This window comes from Schistocerca cancellata, chromosome 1, assembly GCF_023864275.1.
Source record: "Schistocerca cancellata isolate TAMUIC-IGC-003103 chromosome 1, iqSchCanc2.1, whole genome shotgun sequence".
Classification (NCBI taxonomy): Eukaryota; Metazoa; Arthropoda; class Insecta; order Orthoptera; family Acrididae; genus Schistocerca; species Schistocerca cancellata.
The window spans coordinates 384,830,564-384,854,990 of NC_064626.1; the positions used below are offsets into that span (position 1 = coordinate 384,830,564).

Sequence of the window (24,427 nt, forward strand, 5' to 3'; positions counted from 1 at the left end):
CACCAGTGATGAAATTTTGGAAGGAGGGCGAAAGATGACTCTCACCTGATACTTTCTCAATATTCTGCCTATCTGTGAAGAAATATTCCCAATAAATGGTAGATAAGCAGTCGACCTGAAGGCCTCTTCCTCTTCCTTGTTCCGTCGTTTATCGGTCTGCATCACTCTGTTCACTTGCCTAGTTGAAAAGCCATTCTTCAGAAATACTTTTTGCAAGTCGTCCAGTTCCGCTTGAAGACTTGTCAGCGTTAGAGATGGTATGGGCACGGTGGATTAAGGTTTTGAGAACGCCCATTTATTGGGAATATTTCTTCACAGATAGGCAGAATATTGAGAAAGTATCAACTGAGAGTCATCTTTCGCCCTCCTTCCAAAATTTCATCACTGGTGGGATCCGTAAAACAGGTGTTTACAAAATTCCGTGTGAATGCGGCAAATCATATATAGGGCAAACAACACGAACTGTGCAGGAACGCATTGTGGAACACCAACGGCATACTCGCCTTCTCCAACCCACCAAGTCCGCAATCGCCGAACATTGTATTTCCACAGACCACTCCATGAATTACGACGACACAAAAATTTTGGCCCTTACATCAAACTTTTTGGAGCTGGATTATCAATGAACCTGTGGAAATAAGATTATCTGACAACGAGACTCTCATCAATCGAGATAGGGGTTAGCAGCGAAACTTTGTAGTCGACGTAGTTATCTGCATTAAGATGAAAATCGACCTGATATCGATACGCCAAGCTTTCACAGTTGAGGGCGCGAGGCGCAGCGCACTGAGCTGTTTTTGAAAGCGCACGCTGAGCAGCGCATGCGCAAAGTCACCTCAGTATGGCTTTAAATAGCAGATCTCAGCGCGTACTCGCCAGTACTGCTACAGTGGTACACACCTGAAGATGGCCAGAAGGCTCTGCGCCGAAATATCGTGGCAGGACGTTACTGACAGCCGGCAGCTCTCCCGTGTTTTTATGGAAAAATCAGTACGCCGGGAAAGCTTTAAACATCACAAAAAATATGTTGATTAGTTATTAAACGCCCCTCGTACGTTTGTAGACATGTAGATTTAGAAAGCTTTTGACAAAGTTGATTTCAATACACTCTTTGAAATTTTAAAGGTTGCAGGGATAAAGTACAGGGAACGAAAGGTTATCTACAACTTGTACAGAAACGAAACTGCAATTCCAAGAGTCGAAAGATATAAAAGTGAAGCAGCTGTTGAGAATGAAGTGAGACGGGGTTGTACACTAACCCCATGTCATTCAGTCTGTTTATTAAGAAAGAAGTAACGGAAACCAAGGAGAAATTTAGAAATGAAGTTCAGGGAGAAGAAAGAAAAACTTTGAAGTTTGTACGGATGACAATGATTCATAAAACCTTTGACCAATAAACTGCCGAAAATAGTTTTCCGCGGCGACTCTATCTACATATATAAAAATATAGAATATTACTTTTGAGCAGGATGTGAACAGTGTCTGTCCTGCAGTACAACCATAATATCTAGTGAAAGCAATGAAGGAGTCGGGCATATCAGAATTTTGACTCTAAAGCTACGAAAATTTAGATCAGATTTTCACCTTGAACAAAGCGTCATGCACCCTCTCAGGTGATAAACAAAGCAGTCGTTTTCTAAGCTGTTTTTGACGTTCTCCGGCATATTTTTTTCTCAATTTGTTTGTGGATCTGTGTAAATATCAGTGTTAATTAATGAGCTGCGTTAAAAAACACCGCTTTCGCAATTTAGTCTGGCCTATTGTTTTCTCCTTAATGACTTTTCTTTTTCGTTTGTGCCTCTGCTGACGCTTCCTTTTGCATAATGTCTTGGATGGGTATTTTGGTAAACCGGTGTTAAATGAGGAATAGCACCTACTTTTAAGCACAATTTTTTCTATAGAATAGTAACTTATGCATCATTTGTGATAAATACTCCTGCGTGTACGGCAAGCTCCTCTGAAGAACGACAGTCGCAGACATAACAATTGCGCTAGAAATTTCTGTATTTTCGAGGAATTGATGTTACCAATTTTAACATTTTCCGTTCTTTCCTAGGCAGTAACGCATTTAAAAACTGGAACGAATATGGTGGCGTTGACCATTGTTCTCCTTATCTTGTGAGTTTTGGTAATACAGGGTTCTGTTACATTTTGTCACTTGCGACACCGTAAGCAGGAATTACAAAATAAGTTAAGATAATTATAACAATCACCGTCCAACAAAGCACAGTCGCAGGTAAAGGACCACTAGCGACAGTCCTATTACCAGTCTACAAAGGAGGTGGTCCACCTGATCTGTCAAGCAACAGGCTAACATCAGTCATTCGTTTACTGGCTAGAGTGAGGGAATCTGTAATGAAAAATCAACTTCTTAATGGAACCTTACTGGCAGATAAATCTGACAGTAAGTTTCATTTGAGCGGACAATCCGCTGCAGAGTGAAAATTTCATTCTGGAAACATTGCCCAGGCTGTGGCTAAGCCATGTCTCCGCAATATCCTTTCCTCCAGGAGTGCTAGTTCTGCAAGGTTAGCAGGAGAGCTTCTGTGAAGTTTGGAAGGTAGGAGACGGGGTACTGGCATTGAAGCTGTGAGGACGGGCCGTGAGTCGTGCTTGGGTAGCTCTGTTGGTACAGCAGTTGCCCGCGAAAGGCACAGGTCCAGAGTTCGGGTCTCGGCCCGGCTCACAGTTTTAATCTGCAGTAAATATCGGTTCATTGTACACTCCGCTGTAGAGTGAAAATTTCATTCTGGAAACTTCTCAGTTACTTTGAAAGTAACAGCCTATTCCATGGTGCGCAGTATGAATTTTGGAACGTATACTGTACTCGGACATTATGAATTTCCTCGAAGAAAACGATTTATTGGCAAACAGCCAACACGGATTCAGAAAACATCGTTCTTGTGAAACACAACCAGCACTTTATCATCATCAGGCGGGCGCTGATGACCGCGCAGTTGAGCGCCCCACATAACTTTATTATCACGAAGCAACGAGTGCTATCGTTTGGGGGTATAAGATTGATTCCATATTTTTGGATTTTCGGGTAGCTCTTGACACCGTTCCTGACAAGCAACTTCTAATCCAACTGCGTGCCTGTGGAGTATCATCTCAGTTGTGATTTCCTGGTTGAAAGGTCGCAGTTGTTCGCAGTAATTCACGGAAAGTCGTCGAGTAAACTAGAAGTAATATCTAGTGTTCCACGAGTAAGTGTTACAGGCCCTCTGCTGTTCCTGATCTACATAAACGATTTAGGAGACAATATGGGCAGCCCACTTAGATTGTTTGCAAATGGTGGTGTCATTTAAAATCTTGTAAAGTCATCACGTAATCAAAACCAATTGCAAAATGATTTAGACAAGATATCTGTGTGGTGCGAAATGTGGCAGTTGACTCTAAATAATGGAAACTGTGAAGTCATCCACTCGAGTACTAAAAGACATCCGCTAAACTTCGGTTACATCATAAATCACGCAAATCTAAAGGCTGTCGATGTAGCTAAATACTGGAGGATTACACTTACAAAAACCTTAACTGAAACGATCACATAGATAATGTGGGGAAATCGAAACAAAGACTGCGATGTATTGGTAGAGCACTTGAGAAGTGCACCAGGTCTACTGAAGACATCGCTAGCACCACGTTTGTTTGCCCTCTTCTGGTGTAGTGTAGTGCTGTGCCGTGTGGGATCCGCATTGACAGAGAACATCGAAATAGTCCAAAGAATGGGAGCTCGTTTGTATTATCGCGAAATAGGGGAGAGAGTGCCTCGGATATGATACGAAAATTGGGGTGGGTATCATTAAAGCAGAGACGTTTTTCGTTGCGGTAGGATCTTATCATGAAATTTCAATAACCAACTTTCTCCTCAGAATGCGAAAATATTTTGTTGGCGCCCACCTACTCAGGGAGAAATGATCATCATAAAAAAATAAGAGAAATCGGAGTTCGCTGGAAAGATTTGAATGTTCGTTTCTCTAGCGCGCCATTCTAGAGCAGGACGTTAGAGAAAAAGCTTGAAGGTGCCATGCACTTAATTCTGAACTGCAGAGTAATCATGTAGACATAGGTGTAGAAGGAATGTCCGTTGCTACAGAAGTGACTGTTCTTGTCAGAAAGACAGTGAAGGCACATGAAAAGAAATTCATTCAGTTAATACTGAGATATTATGAAAGCAGTAGGCTGCATATCACACAAAGCTCTGCTGAGCAAGCGGGAGTCTTCAAAAGACGGTGCCCACTCAGGAGCAATGTCATTTGAACAGAAACTTGAATGTGGGATGCCCCAGCGATCTTTGTTTGGGCCTCTATTAATAGTTGTAAATGACTAGGGGTTAAAAGTTGAGTTCGCAGACGATACAACTTTATTATGACGTTAATTAATGACTTGCCATTCTATATTCATGAAGAGGCAAAGTTAGTTCTCTTTGCTGATGATACAAGTATAGTAATCACACCTGACAAACAAGACTTAACTGATGAAATTGTCAAAACTGTCTTTCAGAAAATTACTAAGTGGTTCCTTGTAAACGGACTCTCACTGAATTTTGATAAGACACAGTACATACAGTTCCGTACAGTGAATTAATAAATATAGACCTTAATCAGAAGCATATAGCTAAGGTAGAATATTCCAAATTTTTAGGTGTATCCATTGATGAGAGATTAAATTGGAAGAAACACATTGATGATCTGCTGAAACGTTTGAATTCAGCTACTTATGCAATAAGGGTCATTGCAAATTTTGGTGACAAACATCTTAGTAAATTAGCTTACTACGCCTATTTTCACTCGTTGCTTGCATATGGCATCATAATTTGGGGTAATTCATCACTGAGGAATAAAGTATTTATTGCACAAAAGCGTGTAATCAGAATAATAGCTGGAGTCCACCCAAGATCATCCTGCAGACATTTATTTAAGGATCTAGGGATATTCACAGTAGCTTCTCAGTATATATACTCTCTTATGAAATTGTTATTAACAACCAAACCCAATTCAAAAGTAATAGCAGTGTGCATAACTACAATACTAGGAGAAAGGATGATCTTCACTATTCAAGATTAAATCTAACTTTGGCACAGAAAGGGGTGAATTATACTGGCACTAAAGTCTTTGGTCACTTACCAAATAGTATCAAAAGTCTGATAGATAACCAACAAGTATTTAAGAAGAAATTAAAAGAATTTCTGAATGACAACACCTTCTACTCCATTGAGGAATTTTTAGATATAAATTAAAAAAAAAATATTAATAAAAAATAAAAAAACAAAAATAAAAAATAAACACAAAAATAAAAAAACACAAAAAATGAAAAAGTTGTTATATTAACTTAAGTATGTTGTTAAATTAACTTAATTATGTCATGTATTGGAAAATTTGACTCGTTCCACATCATTACGAAATATCGTATTCATGATCCATGGAACTAGTATTAATCTAATCTAATCTATGTAAGTGCAAGGTCTCAATCTGTCAATTCAAGAAGTAGATTTTATAATCATTATGGCTAAAGAGTGGTTCACAATAAACACGATAAAAATAAATGAAGAAGAACACAATTGCTATTATGTAGTGTTGATGACACCACGTTCTTGAATACTGTAGGTGCTTGAAACTTCTTGGTTTTCCAATTGACAGCAAGCTTACATGACAAGGACACATTGCGCCTGCATGTTGAAGCTTTCACGAGTTAAGACATATCATAACAACACAGCATCTTTTAACAAGGTACCGTGTACTCTTTCACATCCAGATTAGTTGTGGATTATACCTGTGGCGCCATTCAGCAGACTGTAAGAGCGCCTTCAGAAGACAGTAGCTAGAATTGTAACATCCAGTAAGAAACTAGTCCATTGCAGACCATCTTCACCTAGTTTGCATTTACAAGTAGTGGGCAAGGGCGGCGTCACCCCACTCTGCATTGTTGCCAAATTTATTCAACATGGCGGCGATAGATATGGCAACGTCGAAATGACATCATGGTGGGAAGTTCAAATTTTGGTGGGAAAATAGGTCAATTAGGCTACCTCCACTAACCTAACCCCATCCCCTCCCCTCCCCCAGAAGAAAGTTCAAATTATGGCAGAAAAAAGGTCACTTAGGCTACCTCCAGTAACCTAAGAAAGTGGCGGGCAAAAGCGTCACTTGGGCTATCTTCACTAACCTAAGTCATCCGACCACCACCTCTTCCTAGGAATTGGCGGGGAAAGGACTCAGCCTGTGCTGGGCCGCTGGATAGGATGGACGTAAGTCTTTATTTTGCAGGGAATCTTTATTTAAACAATTTGAGACAGTAGCTCATCCAGTGTGTCCACAATGAGGTCTGGAGTCCAACTGTCCTAGTACACAGTATGCCACCAGAGGGCGCTATCATCCCATGGCAGCCTGGGCAAAAATGGCGGGAAAAGGACTCAGCCTGTCCTGGGCTTCTGCAGAGAGGAAGGAATGTACTTTATTTATTTTGGAACAATTTATAGGGACGGATTTCACGTAGTACATTTATTACACAGATACAAAGCACTCGCTCTGACATGCTTGGGGTCACAATACAGAGCCTACAGACCTGCAAACTACTCGTAAATCACCGAAACATTGCAACACACTGCTGTGCAGACACGAAAACAGCTCGTAAATTACCAAAATAACACATGTAAAAGACTCTGAAAACACGCCCAATGTCGAAATAATGCATTGCACAGCCTAAAGACGTGTTCACAAAGTAATGCAACAGACACGTTCACTATGCGTAAAATTGGTAAAATGATGCATGTAAAAGGCTCTGCAAACACACTCACAACGCTTAAACAGCCGAAAATAATACAGTGCACAAACACTCAGTGCACATAAGAAACGTTTTCGAACTATTGTCAACCACGACGTATCAGCGAACTGTTCCAATGCGCGCACATGCTGACACCGCCGACGCTGCACAGGCGCTTTGCAGGGCGAGCCGGACACAAGCCACTGCCAGAGAGACGAACGCAGGGGTGCGAGCCATTGCTCTCAGGCCGCTACCGCCCACAGCCAGTAAGTGAAAGTCGCGTCTATTTTCAGGTATACAGTTAGAGTTCTTTGATTGTTACATTGACGTCACATGTCTATGTAAAGAAGAGCCAAGTCACACTCTGGGCGCGCGTGTGTTCACCTAACCACTGTGGCTGAGGCGTACCTGCCGGGCCAGAGCCGAGAGAAATGTTTGCATAGCGACTCAGCCTCGCAGACGCAGCTAAAAGGTTCTCGATGATGTAATGACGTCGCAGATCTATGTAAATAACAGCCAAGCCCCCCTCTCTGAATGCGCTATAGAGAAATGTGTTGCAATGCTTCCCAGAATAGCACAGGGTGCATTGTTCCTAGCGTTCCTAAGGGGACACGCGAGACGCATCGGCCACGCGCAAGTGTTTACCTGCCCAGGGAGGCTGATGCGTCGCCATGAGATGTGTGCGTAGCATGACTGGAATTTCCGGTGCCCTACAGGTACTGGTCTGGAGATGCCCTAATACCACAATATTGGATGAGGGACAGCATCACTCCAGAGAAGGGTGGTCTGCTTCAACTTGTCTTTGAACATCTGAACAAAGAATACATCACCTTACACTCACAACTTTCTGTAGATAACTTGCCTCCATCTTGATAGAACCAGTCTGTAGAGGCTCCTATGTCCCAGCAAAAACGATGTCTTGTGAATGAATGGAGCATTCTAATTGGCTCTTACTGAATTTACCCGCCAAATTACTGATGCTGCTGGTGAGGAAGCACTGCCTGCCTCTTTTTTTGCAGACGAGACTTTCAGCAACAAAACTATTTTGTACAGATCGCCATATTGCACTGACCGCTAAACCCTGCAAAAGTGGTCTTCAGATCGCCAAATACATCCCAGTACTCACCGTGCCGCTGTGCAGCGCCGATAGAGGAAACTGCCGCCATAAATGCAGGCCATGACCACAGCTGTGGAAGAGCAAGTCAACCAGAGAGAGACCAGCCGGTCATGGACGACCCCACATCCCAGGAGGACCTGAGTGGTAGGAGTTCGAACACTATCAATACTCCCAGCGCAAACACTCCTCTTATTGAATCTTCTCAAATTTCCACATAGTATACACACGACACATGTGGTCTCCAAGGTGACTCAGTGCAAACTGGGTATTAGTTCACTATTCGTCCGACAAGGGGAGCCACGAGCCAAAACATTTTTAGCCAGAATCTTTCTCAGAGTCTGTGAACTGTTGTACCAAGGAAGGGCAAGCCCCGTCTCGGAACGAAGGAGGCCGCTGAGATGCTGTTTCCGGCCCCAACCTGCTTGCTTGCTGTTGTGCTTTCTATGGCAATCTCCTGACTCACAAGAATATTGGGAACCAGACACATATTTGTCAGTGTAACTGCAGTTAAATATTAGGATTGTTGCCGCAGTCTGACACAGAGCAATGTACTGGATATGTCTCCTCTTTACGACTGTCGTTCTGGAACGAATTTCAGTATCTATAGTGCTCATAATTTTCACGCAAAAAAAACTTTCATTCCCCTTACAACTATCGATGTGCTGAATCTATACCTCCCTCGTGATAGGACACGCAGTAGCGACCACCAGACATCTGTGCATATACCGCGAAGACTGTGGTGCAAAGGATGGGTCGGTTCCCCTTGGCACAAAGGCACCACTGTTTCTGGCCTCGACCTATTTGCTTCCTTGCTTATTTTCTACACCCATCTCCAGACCCCGGGATTACAAGATCACATGTATTTTCACATGGTTTGTCAAAATATTATACCATTTACGCGATACTTCTCGATATCAAGCACACAACAATATCGCTTGCGTAGCAGTATTGCTTGTGAAGTGTAATTCCAAAGATATAGACTCGAAATTATTTCTCTAGAAACTAGAAACTTTAGCGAGGTGGCACGTGCTGTAAACCACTGAGTAACTAGAAACTTATCCCGTCACTGTCTCTCGATGTCACGTCAGAGGTTCCTTGATATATCCACTGAGTTATAGGCAATGGCTGATTGAAAACGATCACTAATAGTAGATGGTGTGCTGATTGAGGTCGTAAGAAATGTACACTAGCTTTTCAGATCTCTAGTGCTGCGCTTTGCAGTAGAAGTGATGTCTATGATTTGGAATCAAGTCTTTCCATTCAACCACATACCTATGTTGTATCTGATGGAGAAGTCGTTTAATGACTACAGCCGCAAGTCAATTATATTTCTGGTACACTCATATCTCGAAACGAGTCACCTTTCTCGAACCTGTCTGCTATAGTAAAATTTTAGATAGTCTGTATGCCTCTTGGAACCTCTGCCATTTGTGCAGTTTTTTGCATGTGACCATTTTAATTTAAGTCAGAACTGAGTAGAAGTCGGAGACAGCTGTATCTACCACCTTCTGCAACCCATGTAGAAACAGAGTGACCTGAGTTAGTGCGACAGGACCGTGTTTTGATCATTCGGTGGAAATGGGAACATGTTGTCATAGCTCCGCCAACCGTGTACAATCTGTAAGGTCAGCGCCAAATGGAGCCTGCTCCTGCAACACGAGGTAGTATAAAGACAGTACGGGAACCGGGAGAAGGATGAGGATATTGCTACTGCATTTGTGGTGCATCCCCAAACTACATACAGGGACTGCTGTCCGAAGCAGATCTGTGTCCCTCAGGACCCATTCACGTCTCTCACACCAACATGCTATCATTGTTATGCTGTACCAATCAACAGAGAAGAATTACGAACTATTAAAGGTGCACCAACTTCATCCGATAAAGAACTTAATAAGATTTTTACCGAGTCTCTGTATGCTTGCTGGCACCGAGCACTTGTGAAATCCTATTAAATATACAGGTATTGATCCGCTGCACAGATCAGTTTAAAGTTGCATCACCTGTGCTATAGGAGGATGGCCATATCCCACATACCATACTGTAAGTTGCAAGAGACGATCCCTGTGGCCTTCTGTCGTTGTTTGAAACATTTCTTTTTTTCCCTACTGTAACACGCTTTGTGCACTGCCGTGCATTTTGTCTTTCCACCACGACTTCGAGGTCTGCTTTGGGTTCTAAACTGATATTAACGCGTTCTGATACACTGCCTCTTGCAGAAAACTAGGCGTCGCATGGTGTAAATAATTTTGTTACTGCTGCTACCATAACACACCACACACATTGGATGGTTTTAAATAAAAGACAGCTACAACATAAGGAAACTGGAAGAGTTTGGCAGCATCGTGGAGCGTTTCCAAACTGCAGTCCTAAGGTGATTGACGAGCTCTACATTTAAAGTTATCTGTCACAGTGCGGAATAGCTGATGGCTCTGCATTCCATTTTGACTGATTCCTCATATTGCAGCCATGTACGCGATCACTGTTTCGGTGCTAGCCATCCCCAGAAGGTGTTGCCCCTCCACCATAACTCTTTCTCAGTCTCAAACAAACAATGTCAGTCAATCATTATGCGGTAACCAACAGCGTACCAGTGGACGGATGGGATGGAAAGACACCGTCGATGTACTGTAACAATAAGCATCTCAGTTGATAGTGCGAACAATTTTAGCAATTTTACAGTAATTTCAACACTGACCAATGATGCGACAGCATGTTTCCCAGTTTCAGTATCATCGCTAAACCGCCCATGCTCTACTTTGCGAGTACCATTACAAACGTAGATAGATGACTGTGCAGTACATCCATTTGTTGTTAATTCTCGAACATATACATCATCAAAGTATACCAGACAGCGCTCTGCATATTTCTAACACCTCGACCATGGATAGATGACTGTACAGTATGCCCAATCATTGTTAATTCTCGAACATATACATCATCGAAGTATACCAGACAGCACTCTACATATTTCTAGCACCTCGAGCATAGTGCATAATTTATGATTTATCCCTATGCAGAAGGGAGTCTCAAAGCATTCTCCAGTCTTAGGATAAATTTAGAGACTGAAAGATCCCCTTGTACTATCTTTGACCAACCCTCCCTGCAGCACCATTACCAATTTAATCTGCAGCTGACCAGCGCTACATTCCGCATCTCGTGAATGAATGGAGCTTGTCGAGTTCTCGCCAAAGTGCACAAGATTTCTCCAGATACGCCCATGTGGACGAGGTTAACACCCCTTATTGGTGTACAGTAACAGATCTGAAAGTGTTTTAATAGCAGACGATTAAGAAGAACAAGAAACGGGTGGTTTTTGTACTTGATGGAGCTCCAGACAGATGGAGTTCGAAGCATTTTACTTAAATCGACCACGCTATCAATTTTAAAGTATTGTTCAAGTGTCTGGGATCAGTACCAGGAGGGTAATGTTAAAAGGCTACACGGTTCTGCACTTAAAAAACAGGCTATAATGTTAGATCCCTTCAGTTTCTGACCTGTCAGTTGTGTGGAATGCAGCGCTGTTAATATCCCAATGTAAGAAATATATTTCCAGCGCATGTCATACATCCTTCTTGCAGGTTTGTTTACTATAAACTATGGTAACAAACTGTAAAATTAAAAAACTACTTCCTTAAAACATCGTGTCTGTGTGATACATGCGCAATATAGCTTTCCAGAGATGTATACCGTCCACTGCACACATCCGATAGTGGTTCACAAATTATACTATGCCCATATCAGTCCTCTGTAAAATGATCGTAAGTAACGACATACCCCTTACAGGAAACACATAGCAGCGGCGTCTGACATGTGAAATAACACATCATGCCGCCACTAACTCTGTAAACAGCACATCTGTCAAGCAGATGTATACACGGGGATTTCAGTGTCTCACAAAGACCTATCGCTAACTTAGAATCATCTCAGTTATGAAACTGAATTCTCGATTTTATACCCAAGATGCGACACATGCACATACACATACACAGACACACAGAAAACAGAGCAAGTGCACTGCAAATGTGGAATCTGTGGGTGGAGGCGACTTGATGCGATCGAGTACAGTGCTATACCACGCCTCCCGATCAGAAAAACAGTGCATTTTGCTAGGTGTTGGCAGCTGTACTACATTTACAAGGAATTTTAGAAGATGGAATGAGATGCTATGACATGATCGCTTGGGTAGAAGTGACATAAAAAAGTCGATAGAATTGCGAAAAATAGCGCAAAATACGTATTAATTGAGGCAAAATACACTAAATGTGGGGAAATTGAGGAAGTAATTGCGTGTCTTCTGGTTGGCGTAGAACAATTCTTGTACATGGGGAGAAGTATGTGATGGCAAGAGGAATCCGAGAAAACATCGACATGGAAGCGGAGGGCAACAGGGAAACAGTCACTTTTTTCCCATCGAGGCAGCATTCTACTGTATGTCTATTGAGGTAACAGTGATACATGCGAGTTGACTTTGTATTTGATGCTTTTCAGGAAAACAGAGAACCATCTGCCTCTAAACCTACATGCATCTGGGTTAAAGGATAACAGAGAGTGGAAGGGGTGATTGATTGAGATGGAGCTGTAGCGAGGTACGATTTAATGGCAGACTGATGATGTTCTAGAGAGGGATATGTTGCTGCAGGTCATTTGACCATTTTTTTCTGCTGGTATGTCAGGATGCATCAGTCACCTGACATAGCCTGTGTTTGACTTGTATACAACCACATGTTTTGTATATTGTGACTTAGAGCACTGTCTACTTGCGATCGATAACAGCAAACCTCTCGGTTATTAGAGGACTTCCATTTCATGTGTGATGAAACGTGACCATCCTGTTTCGAAACATTTCTCTAAACAAACGAAGATTTATGCGATGTACTCCATTTCCCTGTCGCATCTTGGGTATAAAATCTAGAATTCAGTTTCATAACTAAGATGATTCTAAGTTACTGATAGATATTTGTGAGACACAGCAATCCCCATGTATACATCAGCTTGACAGATGTGCTGTTTACAGAGTTAGTGGCGGCATAATGTGTTATTTCACATGTCAGACGCCGCTGCTATTTGTTTCCTTGTAAGGGGTATGTCGTTACTAACGATCATTTTACATAGGACTGATATGGGCATAGTATAATTTGTGAACCATTATCGGATGTGTGCAGTGGACGGTATACATCTCTGGAAAGCTATATTGCGCATGTATCGCACAGACCCGATGTTTTAAGGAAGTAGTTTTTTAATTTTACAGTTTGTTACCATAGTTTACCGTAGAGAAACCTGCAAGAAGGATTATTTCATGCGCTGGAAATATATTTCTTACATTGGGATATTAACAGCTCTGCATTCCACACAACTGATAGGTCAGAAACTGAAGGGATCTAACATTATAGCCTGTTTTAAGTGCAGAACCATATAGCCTTAGGAATGCATCTGTTTATGTTTCTCTCTCAACAGTACTCTCCTGGTACTGATCCCAGACACTAGAACAATACTTTAAAATTGGTAGCGTGGTCGATTTAAGTAAAATGCTTCGAACTCCATCCGTCTAGAACTCCATCAAGCATAAAAACCACCCGTTTCTTGTTCTTCTTAATCGTCTGCTATTAAAACACTTTCAGATCTGTTACTATACGCTGATAAGGCGTGTTAACCTCATCCACATGGGCGTATCTGGAGAAATCTTGTGCACTTTAGCGAGGACTCGGCAAGCTCCATTCATTCACGAGATGCGGAATGTAGCGGTCTACTTCAGGTCAACTGCAGATTAAATCGATAACGGTGTTGCAGGGTGGGTTGGTCAAAGACAGTACAAGGGGATCTTTCAGTCTCTAATTTTATGCTAAGACTGCGACTCCCACCCGCTTAGAGAGAGAGAGAGAGAGAGAGAGAGAGAGAGAGAGAGAGAGCGTAAATTATGCACTATGCTCGAGGTGCTAGATCTCAGTTGCTCAACGCTGGACAACTTATTCTCTATGGTAGCGTTAGATCGTTCATCGTTAAGTTGTGTGAAACCATGGAGGAAGTTTTAAATACTGCCCTCTTTGCCGGAATGTCACCAAACATCGATTTATTCGTAAAACCGAAACAACATATGCGTGCACATAGTGACTGCCCCCACGCACACACGGCATGTATCACTATAAAATGATTTTCGATCTTTCTCTTCCTTCTTATATCAGTGTTACAAACATTTGTAGCGATGTTTTCGGCGCATTAGGCTACGCGAATTTATCATCAGTTATTTAGCCTGCTTCCACAACGCTAGCTAGATACTTACTTTTGTAACGTCCAGTAGCCTTCACAAAGGAAACACGATGTAAAAAATTAAACAAACTATTGCGGCTCCGTTTCAGTCCGCGGTTGATCCTTTGATGCTGGCGACACGGACATATTCCGAGTTGATAGCATTAGGATCGTTAGTATGCAGAAAATGACCAAATGGTTAAAAGATGAGGCCATTCATCGATGCTGTTGTGTATAGAGAAATTGCATCACTATAAAATTGTGGGAAAACGGGCAAGGATTGGCAGTTGTCCCTTGACATGAACCTATTGCGCATAAATCAGCATAGCAACCCTTTACTATCTGCGTACACGGTGGGGGAATAATCACTGGAAACAGTTACATCCATCAAATGTTTGGAGGCATATGTACAGAATGATTTAAGTGAAATTAATTCGTGTCTACTGCAGGAAACTTCACGCTTACGCTGACGTCAATCTGTTGTAGAATTTTGGGACACATTTAACCTCACATGTTACGGCCTTTCTGAAGACGGAAAAATCTCCTCAGTAGGAATCAACATGGATTCCGCTATCAACGATTTTGTCAAACCCACATTACTACGTTCGTCCACGAGATTCGGAAGGAAGCAGATCCTGTCACACAAGTTGAAGCCTTGTTCCTTCGACTTGCGGAAGACGTTCGATAGTGTTGCATAGTAAACAAAATATGAATGTCCAGAATAGCAGACTAACTTTGTGAGTGGAATAATGTGCAGGTGACGCAGGTTGCTAGCAAATAGAACACTGAATGTCGTTTTTCACGGTGAGAAAGTCTCAGACGCAAACAGAGGTTTGGGCATACCTCAAGGGAATATTATAGGACCGTTATTATGCAGAAAATGACCAAATGGTCAAAAGATGAGGCTATTCATGGATGCTGTTGTGTATAGAGAATTTGCATCACTATAAAATTGTGGGAAAACGGGCAAGGATTGGCATTTGTCCCTTGACATAAACAAATGAACCTATTGCGCATAAATAATCATAGCAACCCTTTACTATCTGCTTACACTATTGGGGAATAATCACTGGAAACAGTTGTTGTTGTTGTTGTTGTTGTTGTTGTTGTTGTGGTCTTCAGTCCTTTGACTGGTTTGATACAGCTCTCCATGATACTCTATCCTGTGCAAGCCTCTTCATCTCCCAGTACCTACTGCAGCCTACGTCCTTCTGAATCTGGTTAGTGTATTCATCTCTTGGTCTCCCTCTACGATTTTTACCCTCCACGTTCCCCTCCAACACCAAATTGGTGATCCCTCGATGTCTCAGAACATGTCCTACCAACCGATCCCTTCTTCAAGACACGTTGTGCCACAAGCTCCTCTTCTCCCCAATTCTATTCAATACCTCCTCATTAGTTATATGATCTACCCATTTAATCTTCAGCATTCTTCTGTAGCACCACATTTCGAAAGCTTCTATTCTCTTCTTGTCTAAACTATTTATCGTCCACGTTTCACTTCCATACATGGCTACACTCCATACAAATACTTTCAGAAGTGACTTCCTGACACTTAAATCTATACTCGATGTTAACAAATTTTTCTTCTTCAGAAACGCTTTCCTTGCCATTGCCAATCTACATTTTATATCCTCTCTACTTCGACCGTCATCAGTTATTTTGCTCCCCAAATAGCAAAACTCCTTTACTACTTTAAGTGTCTCATTTCCTAATCTAATTCCCTCAACATCACCTGACTTAATTCGACTACATTCCATTATCCTCGTTTTCCTTTTGTTGATGTTCATCTTACATCTTCTTGTCAAGACACTGTCCATTCCATTCAACTGCTCTTCCAAGTCCTTTGATGTCTCTGACAGAATTAAAATGTCATTGGTGAACCTCAAAATTTTTATTTCTTCTCCATGGATTTTAATACCTACTCCGAACTTTTCCTTTGTTTCCTTTATTGCTTGCTCAATATACAGATTGAATAACATCGGGGAGAGGCTACAACCCTGTCTCCCTCCCTTCCCAACCACTGCTTCCTTTTCATACCCCTCGACTCGTATGACTGCTATCTGGTTTCTGAACAAATTGTAAATAGCCTTTCGCTCCCTGTATTTTACCCCTGCCACCTTCAGAATTTGAAAGAGAGTATTCCAATCAACATTGTCAAAAGCTTTCTCTGTCTACAAATGCTAGAAACATAGGTTTGCCTTTCCTGATTCTTTCTTCTAAGATAAGTCGTAGGGTCAGTATTGCCCCACGTGTTCCAACATTTCTACAGAATCCAAACTGATTTTCCCGAGGTTGGCTTCTATCAATTTTTCCATTTGTCTGTAAAGAATTCACGGTAGTATTTTACAGCTGTGGCTTATTAAACTGATAGTTCGGTAATTTTCACATCTGTCAACACCTGCTTTCTGTGGGATTGGAATTATTATATTCTTCTTAAAGTCTGAGGGTATTTCGCCTGTCTCATACATCTTGCTCACCAGATGGTAGAGTTTTGTCAAGACTGGCTCTCCCAAGGCTGTCAGTTGTTCTAATGGAATGTTGTCTACTCCGGGGCCCTTGCTTCGACTCAGGTCTTTCAGTTCTTTGTCAAACTCTTCACGCACTATCATATCTCCCATTTCATCTTCATCTACATTCTCATCCATTTCCGTAATATTGTCCTCAAGTACATCGCCCTTGTATAAACCCTCTATAACTCCTTCCACCTTTCTGCTTTCCCTTCTTTGCTTAGAACTGGGTTTCCATCAAAGCTCTTGATATTCATGCAAGTGGTTCTCCTTTCTCCAAAGGTCTCTCTAATTTTCCTGTAGGCAGTATCTATCTTACCCCTAGTGAGATAAGCCTCTACATCCTTACATTTGTCCTCTAGTCATGCCTGCTTAGCCATTTTGCACTTCCTGTTGATCTCATTTCTGAGACGTTTGTATTCCTTTTTGCCTGCTTCATTTACTACATTTTTATATTTTCTCCTTTCATCAATTAAATTCAATATTTCTTCTGTTACCCAAGGATTTCTACTAGCCCTCGTCTTTTTTACTTATTTGATCCTCTGCTGCCTTCACTATTGCATCCCTCAAAGCTACCCATTCTTCTTCTACTGTATTTCTTTCCCCCATTCCTGTCAATTGTTCCCTTATGTTCTCCCTGAAACTCTGTACAACCTCTGGTTCTTTCAGTTTATCCAGGTCCCATCTCCTTAAATTCCGACCTTTTTGCAGTTTCCTCAGTTTTAATCTACAGCTCATAACCAATAGATTATGGTCAGAGTCCACATCTGCCCCTGGAAATGTCTTACAATTTAAAACCTGGTTCCTAAATCTCTGTCTTACCATTATATAATCTATCTGATACCTTTTAGTATCTCCAGGGTTCTTCCATGTATACAATCTTCTTTCATGATTCTTGAACCAAGTGTTAGCTATGATTAAGTTATGCTCTGTGCAAAATTCTAAGAGACGGCATCCTCTTTCATTTCTTAGCCCCAATCCATATTCACCTACTATGTTTCCTTCTCTCCCTTTTCCTACTCCCGAATTCCAGTCACCCATGACTATTAAATTTTCATCTCCCTTCACTACCTGAATAATTTCTTTTATATCATCATACATTTCATAAATTTCTTCATCATCTGCAGAGCTAGTTGGCATATAAACTTGTACTGCTGTAGTAGGTGTGGGCTTCGTGTCTATCTTGGCCACAATAAAGCGTTCACTATGCTGTTTGTAGTATCTTACCTGCACTCCTATTTTTTTTATTCATTATTAAACCTACTCCTGCATTACCCCTATTTGATTTTGTATTTATAACCCTGTATTCACCTGACCAAAAGTCTTGTTCCTCCTGCCACCGAGCTTCACTAATTCCCACTATATCTAACTTTAACCTATCCATTTCCCTTTTAAATTTTCTAACCTACCTGCGCGATTAAAGGATCTGACATTCCACGCTCTGATCCGTAGAACGCCAGTATTCTTTCTCCTGATAATGATGTCCTCTTGAGTAGTCCCCGCCCGGAGATCCGAATGGGGGACTATTTTACCTCCGGAATATTTTATCCAAAAGGACGCCATCATCATTTAATCATACAGCTGCATGCCCTTGGGAAAAATTACGGCTGTAGTTTCCCCTTGCTTTCAGCCGTTCGCAGTACCAGAACAGCAAGGCCATTTTGGTTAGTGTTACAAGGCCAGCTCAGTCAATCATCCAGACTGTTGCCCCTGCAACTACTGAAAAGGCTGCTGCCCCTCTTCAGGATACCACACGTTTGTCTGGCTTCTCAACAGATACCCCTCCATTGTGGTTGCACGTACGGTACGGGTATCTGTATCGTTGAGGCACGCAAACCTCCCCACCAACGGGAAGGTCCATGGTTCATGGGGGGAAACAGTTACATCCATCAAATGTTTGGAGGTATATGTACAGAATGATTTAAGTGAAATTACCAAATAAACCTAATTGTAGGAAAAATCAAGTAGCAGATTGAGATTAATTGAAAGAATCTTCAGGTGATGTAATCGATCCATGAAGGTGGAAGCTTATAAAACTCTTGTTCGAGCAGTAATTGAGTATTGTTCCTTATTCTGGGACAATTACCAGATAAGACTGATACAGGAAATACAGAATATCCGAAGAAGAAGAAGAATAATAGTGCATTTCTCCATGGGTATGTTTATTAAGCGTGGAAACGTTACGGAGGTGCATGTCCGACTCCAGGCGCTGCAAGAGAGATGTTATGCAGAGGTAGACGGCTTCCCCTGCCACCTTATCCCATTATGTAACTATATTCTACTGGTGTCCAGGCTTATCAGATTGGCCAGAGGAGTGCCAAACCAGGAACCTACTCACCCCATTGGTCTCAGTTCTGGCAGTCATCCTGTCACCCATGGAAAAACTGCCTCCTGAAGGTGGTGTGCTGTATGCCATCCGCAATGCTTGTCTTGGGCCCTGTAAAATGTCAAACTATTGTAGTTCATCAGCATTGCGTACTTCACCCACAGCAAGAAAAAGTTCATACCATCTACATCAGTAAGGTGAGACGTATGGCCTGAAACATTAATCTGTAATTTTTTGTTTGAGGAATAGAAGGGAGAACCATTAGAGGTACTCAAGGTACCCTCTGCCACAAACCGTCAGGTGGCTTGCGGAGTATGGATAGAGATAGATGTAGATGAAGCACAGGGCACAGCCATACTCAGAAGAAAGAAAATGTCAATTATTGCACATTTTTGAGCTGTATTGCTATATCAACAAATGACGTTAAGAAATCATTACTAAAGAGATTTCAAACGCCCGTCAAATATCAAAATCCCTCTCTGACTTTCCAACATCAGAAAAAGAGAAGTTCCACTATGAGAAGAAGACAGGTGAAAAAATCAATGACCGATACACGAATGAAAGCAGGCATTTGCACATAAGACAAAAGTAAATAAATAAAATTTCTTGACGATCTTAATGTTGGAATTACTGTTCTTTGTGGAAAAGAAAAGTAGTTTGCATCTATCTTCAAGTGTTTACCACTTGAGTTCCTTCAGCATCTCTGTGGCACTCTCCTATGGGTAAGACAAACCTGTGACCATTTGTACTAGCCTTCTCTGTGTAAGTCCAGTACCCCGCGTTAGTCCTATTTGGTACTGGTCCTACACACGTGAGCAGTATTCGTGAATAATTTGTAATCAGTTTCCCTTGTAGACTGATAGCATTTTCCTACTAAGCTACCAATAAATTGAAGTCGCCTCCTGCTTTACCTACGACTGAGGCTGTGTGAGCATCCTATTTCATAGCCCTACAAATACCCAGATATTTCTACATTTGACTGGTTCCAGTTGTGGCTCTTTGATACTGTAGTCGCAGGATATTACATTTTTTCATTTTGCAAAGTGCACAATTTTATATTTTTGAACATTTAAGCAAGTTGCCAAAGTTTGCACCATTTTGAAAGCTTGTCAAGATCTGACTGAATACTTGTGCAGCTTTTTTCAGAGGGTACATCATTGTGTGTAGTGCACACTTGATCAATTTATGACACAATCCCAGAAAGTCACAGCCTAGCTTCTCACAGAGCCTTCGAAGTATGTGGTCTCATCCCTCAACTCAACCCTGGGCCAGGGATCACGATTAGCTCTGAGAACGATGCTAAAAATTGTGATCTCTGTTGACACTGTGTGTGCCAGGCTGGTCTTCTCAACTTTCTCTGTCAAGCAGTGGCGTGATTCAAGCATGACTTTGGAATCCATTGTGCACCACAGACTGAAGTTGGTTGCACCGTCTTCCCTCTTCAGCATGTTGAATGAGGTGTCCAGGCATACACATGTGAGTGCACCTGGTGTTCCTTCCCCTCCCTTCCTGCTATATCCCTAAGGGTTACCTCTGTTCGCTATATGTTTGAACTGCCGACAGTTACTATATCCCTACCTCTTTGTGTTTGTCCCCTTTTGACACAGTACATAGCAGCAACAGGTGAAGTGAGTTCCACTGGCTCACTGAAAGACAGCATCTGTAACTTGTTGATTAGAGTGATGCTCCCTGTCTCCTTTGTACAGGATGCCTAATCCAGCCACTGACATGCTGCTCACAGTCAAGAAGTCAAGTAGTGCTAGGCACTATACCTCCTGTAGAGGAGACAGGATCCACAGTGTGATATCGCTAACAACACTAGGAAGCTTGCCCTATACAAACACGTGCACCAACTTCCAATTGTTGGACATTAGTCAGTGTTATTTCCAGTTGCTTGCATATGCCAACTAACTCATCCTGTATCCGGGAACAACAGTCATAGTGGGGCTGAATTGTGTCGTTCGAAATGGCCATGATGGCAGCATTTATACACAAACGAGGGGTTGTAGATCGTTAGAGCTGGGCGAGGAAGTCTTTTGTATGATGACAGATGAGGAAAACTAGTACACAGTATGGCAAATATGTGAAATATTCTGGCACTTTTGTCAAGAATTTATCTCAAGAACTAACTAACGACTGCAATAAGTGGTCATTTGTAAGCATGCATGATTTTATTGTGCAGTGTATTATACATTGAAAAAAAAGAAGCATTTATAATTAATTTTGGTTGTTTTATAAATCGGAGAGCTACTCTCCACCTCACAGTAATACCAGCATTGGCAGTACACCATGAAAACCAACATCTGGGCATGGCCTCCAAAAACCAAAGTATCTTATGATACCTTGACGACAGTTTTGTTGTATTCCTCAGTGGAAGAGATATTCTGACAATTTACCTTAAATACTGTAGACCAAGATATATATTGTACACTGAAGGTAGAGAAAAATGAGGTACTTTTCTTCTACAGCATTCTCACTCGCCCTATGCCTAGTGATGACTTAGGATTCAGCATATACACTAAAAAATCGATATAGACCACTATCTAGATTCTTGGTGCTAAGAGCAAATTCCATCACAGCGCGGCTTTTTTTAAAAGAAGAAACAGTTTCTGGAAACCTTCTTATTTCGCAAACATATTCATCTACAAGTAACAGTAGGATAAACAGAATTATGTATTTCTCTAATTTGTCGCATATGGGGAAGGTAAGCCATCAAGTGAAGGAAGTTATGATTTGAAGTCTTACTTTCTGCTACCACCAAATATTGACAGCTGTTTTTCTGGTAGGTGGCACTATTTGTAAATACTAGACTCAGTTTATGGAAGAATAATGTTCAAAACATCATTTGTTGAACATAATTTAGGTTACGCTGAATCAGTTAAAAGGCATTATGGTTCTTTCGTTGAAGTCTTATTTGAATGAAATATTTTATTTGTTCACAAACAGAGCAGATACAACTGGGCAATCATTGTAGTAATGATACAGGTGGCAAATGGGGAAATCCATTGTTATGAATGACTTTGACAAAGGCAGATTGTTATGGCCTGGCATCTGGGAATGGGAATCTTGGAAATGCTGAAACTGCTTAGCTACACAGATACTACTGTTGTGAGCATCTCTGGAAAGTAGTTGAAAGATGATGAATCTGTGAATAGGTGACTAGGTATTGGATGTGTGTCTCACATCATCATAGTATGCAGAGGTTGAAGACTTGCCTGCTATGTAAGGCAGGATAGAGGCAAATGTGATGACAGAGTACAGTGTTGATGCAGGGGTAAGTGTTTCAGAGTTCACCATTCAGTGCACATTGTTGAACATGGGGCTCTGCTGCAGATGAACCATACATGTTGCCATATTGACGCAGAACATCATCAATTATGATTGCAATTGTCGTGGGATCATTGATACTGGACTGTGGATCAATAAAGACTTATCTGGTGGTTGAATGAGTGACCTATCTTATTAAACCAATCAGTGGTCTTGTCCAAATTGATTGGATAAATCGTTATCCAGGTGAATGACGACTTCAAACATGCAGTTTGCCATGTATACAAGCCCATGGAGGACATTCACCTAGGATTCCATGGATGTGTGTTAGTAATCGAAGGCTTAATAACAGCTGTGGCCTGTGTGAACATTATTGTAGACCACTTGCATCCCTTCATACTTGATATTTTCCTTAGTGGTGATGGCGTTATCCAGAAGGATAATCCGTCATGTCAAAGGCCAGAATAGTGCTACAGTGGTTGGAGGAGTGTGATAGTGAACTCATGTGAATGTCATGGCCACCAAATTCACCATATGTGAACCAGATGTGTTGGACACCAACTCCGTATTCACAACTGGCCAGTTGCAGTTCTACCAATGTATCTTAAGACTGTTATCCTCCTCCTTTATGATGACTTGATTGTGAGGTGTTCCAGTATCCAGTTCCAGTATCCAGTTGCAAACGTCTAGTTGGCCAGTGACTGAACCTCAAATCATTACATGTAACTAAGTTCTCAGTAGATATTCTTGTAACCATCTTGATGTGAATAAGCTTTCCCATATTGAGTGAAAGAAATGTTTGTCCATAATCTTTGTTGCAACTGTTGTAATCAGAACAAAACGAGATATTTTCCAGATCTTTGCTGCCATTATACAAGGTGTCTTTTTGATATTTATTTAAAAGCAAATGACGTACAGATAACACTGAAAGGAATCAAAAAGTTGCATGCCATTCTTCATGCAAACCAATATTTATGGAGCTGTTGGAAGAATACAAAACTAACCACTTTTGGATAAAATGACCACCATTTAAAGAACACTTTGGTCACAAAATGCTGAAGTTTCAGTACTGAACATCTCAGAAAGGAGTTATAACTTAAGAAACACAATACTGTTTCTGGGCTTGCTACTTGGTGATTGCTGTCAAGTGAATGTGGCCTAGTATCCCTTATACACATCTGGTGCCTATCTTATACAAGAATTAGTAAGTCTCCCATGTGCTCATGTTCCAACATCCGTGTGTGGCTGCCTGTTGAGGCTCCAGGAGGTGTCCAGATATCATTCTTATAAAGAACTTACATGATTATTCACATAATTGTTGGTGAAGAAAATTGAAGAGGAATTTTCCCAAATTATTTGTACTTGCAGCTGGTGCCTTTTGCACATAGATTGAAAAGTTATCCCACATATGTATGATATATTGTGAATTTTATTATTATAGACATTATTGAACTTATATATTTTATATCTATGTTTTAGGCTCAACTAAAGGAAGCTCTTGTGGATAAAAAACACACAGAAGAAAGACTGTTGAAGGTTGAAGCTCAATTACAAAACTTGCGGCTGAAAGATAAGTAAGTTTGTCTTTTAAAGATATACCCCTTCTAGATGTCAAGTTTGTCTTTTAAAGGTATACCCCTTCCAGATGTCGAAAGATATTACATTTGAATTTGTTTGATCATTGTTTTAAATTAATTAGCATTCTTTGGTGATAATGAAGCCTGGTTGTCTCGATGGAAGAAAAGTTTAACATTTGCACAGTAAAATCAGAAATTGCACTTCTTAAATACAGTGATGGCAAAGAATTCCAAAGTCAGTAGGAACATAAACAATTATGAGACAATTTTTAATTACGTTTCTTGAATTTTGTATCTTGTTTGTTCTTTTAACATCGTACTCTCTCTGACCCCTCACATTTTAACTTTGTCAGTCCTCACTACAGGTAGGTACCCTCAACCTGTGGTCTCAAGGACCTGCCACTCCTTTCCAACCATAACAAACCTATTCCTCTTTCCTCCCTGAGAAGGGAACTAATGATTATGAAATGTAGGAATAGCTTTTTTGTTTTAAATGTGTCATCAGTTCTGGAATTTTTGCCTCCTTCAGGTAAGTACTGCCCAGCTATTCTGCCCCTCCTAATTTTGCAGCGGACTGATAGTACCGTAGAAGGTGGAGGAATGTATGTTAGATGGCAAATTTTAC

General features: G+C 41.2%; 1 protein-coding gene across 1 annotated transcript in view; it reads left to right on the top strand.

Moving 5' to 3' along the window:
* Positions 1 to 24,427, top strand: part of LOC126175356 (uncharacterized) — a 280,513-nt gene that overhangs the window by 234,402 nt on the left and 21,684 nt on the right. Inside the window, exon 7 of the mRNA XM_049922109.1 lies at positions 23,705 to 23,799. Coding sequence (XP_049778066.1) covers positions 23,705 to 23,799 — 95 coding nt within the window. The remainder of the gene's footprint in view (positions 1 to 23,704; positions 23,800 to 24,427) is intronic.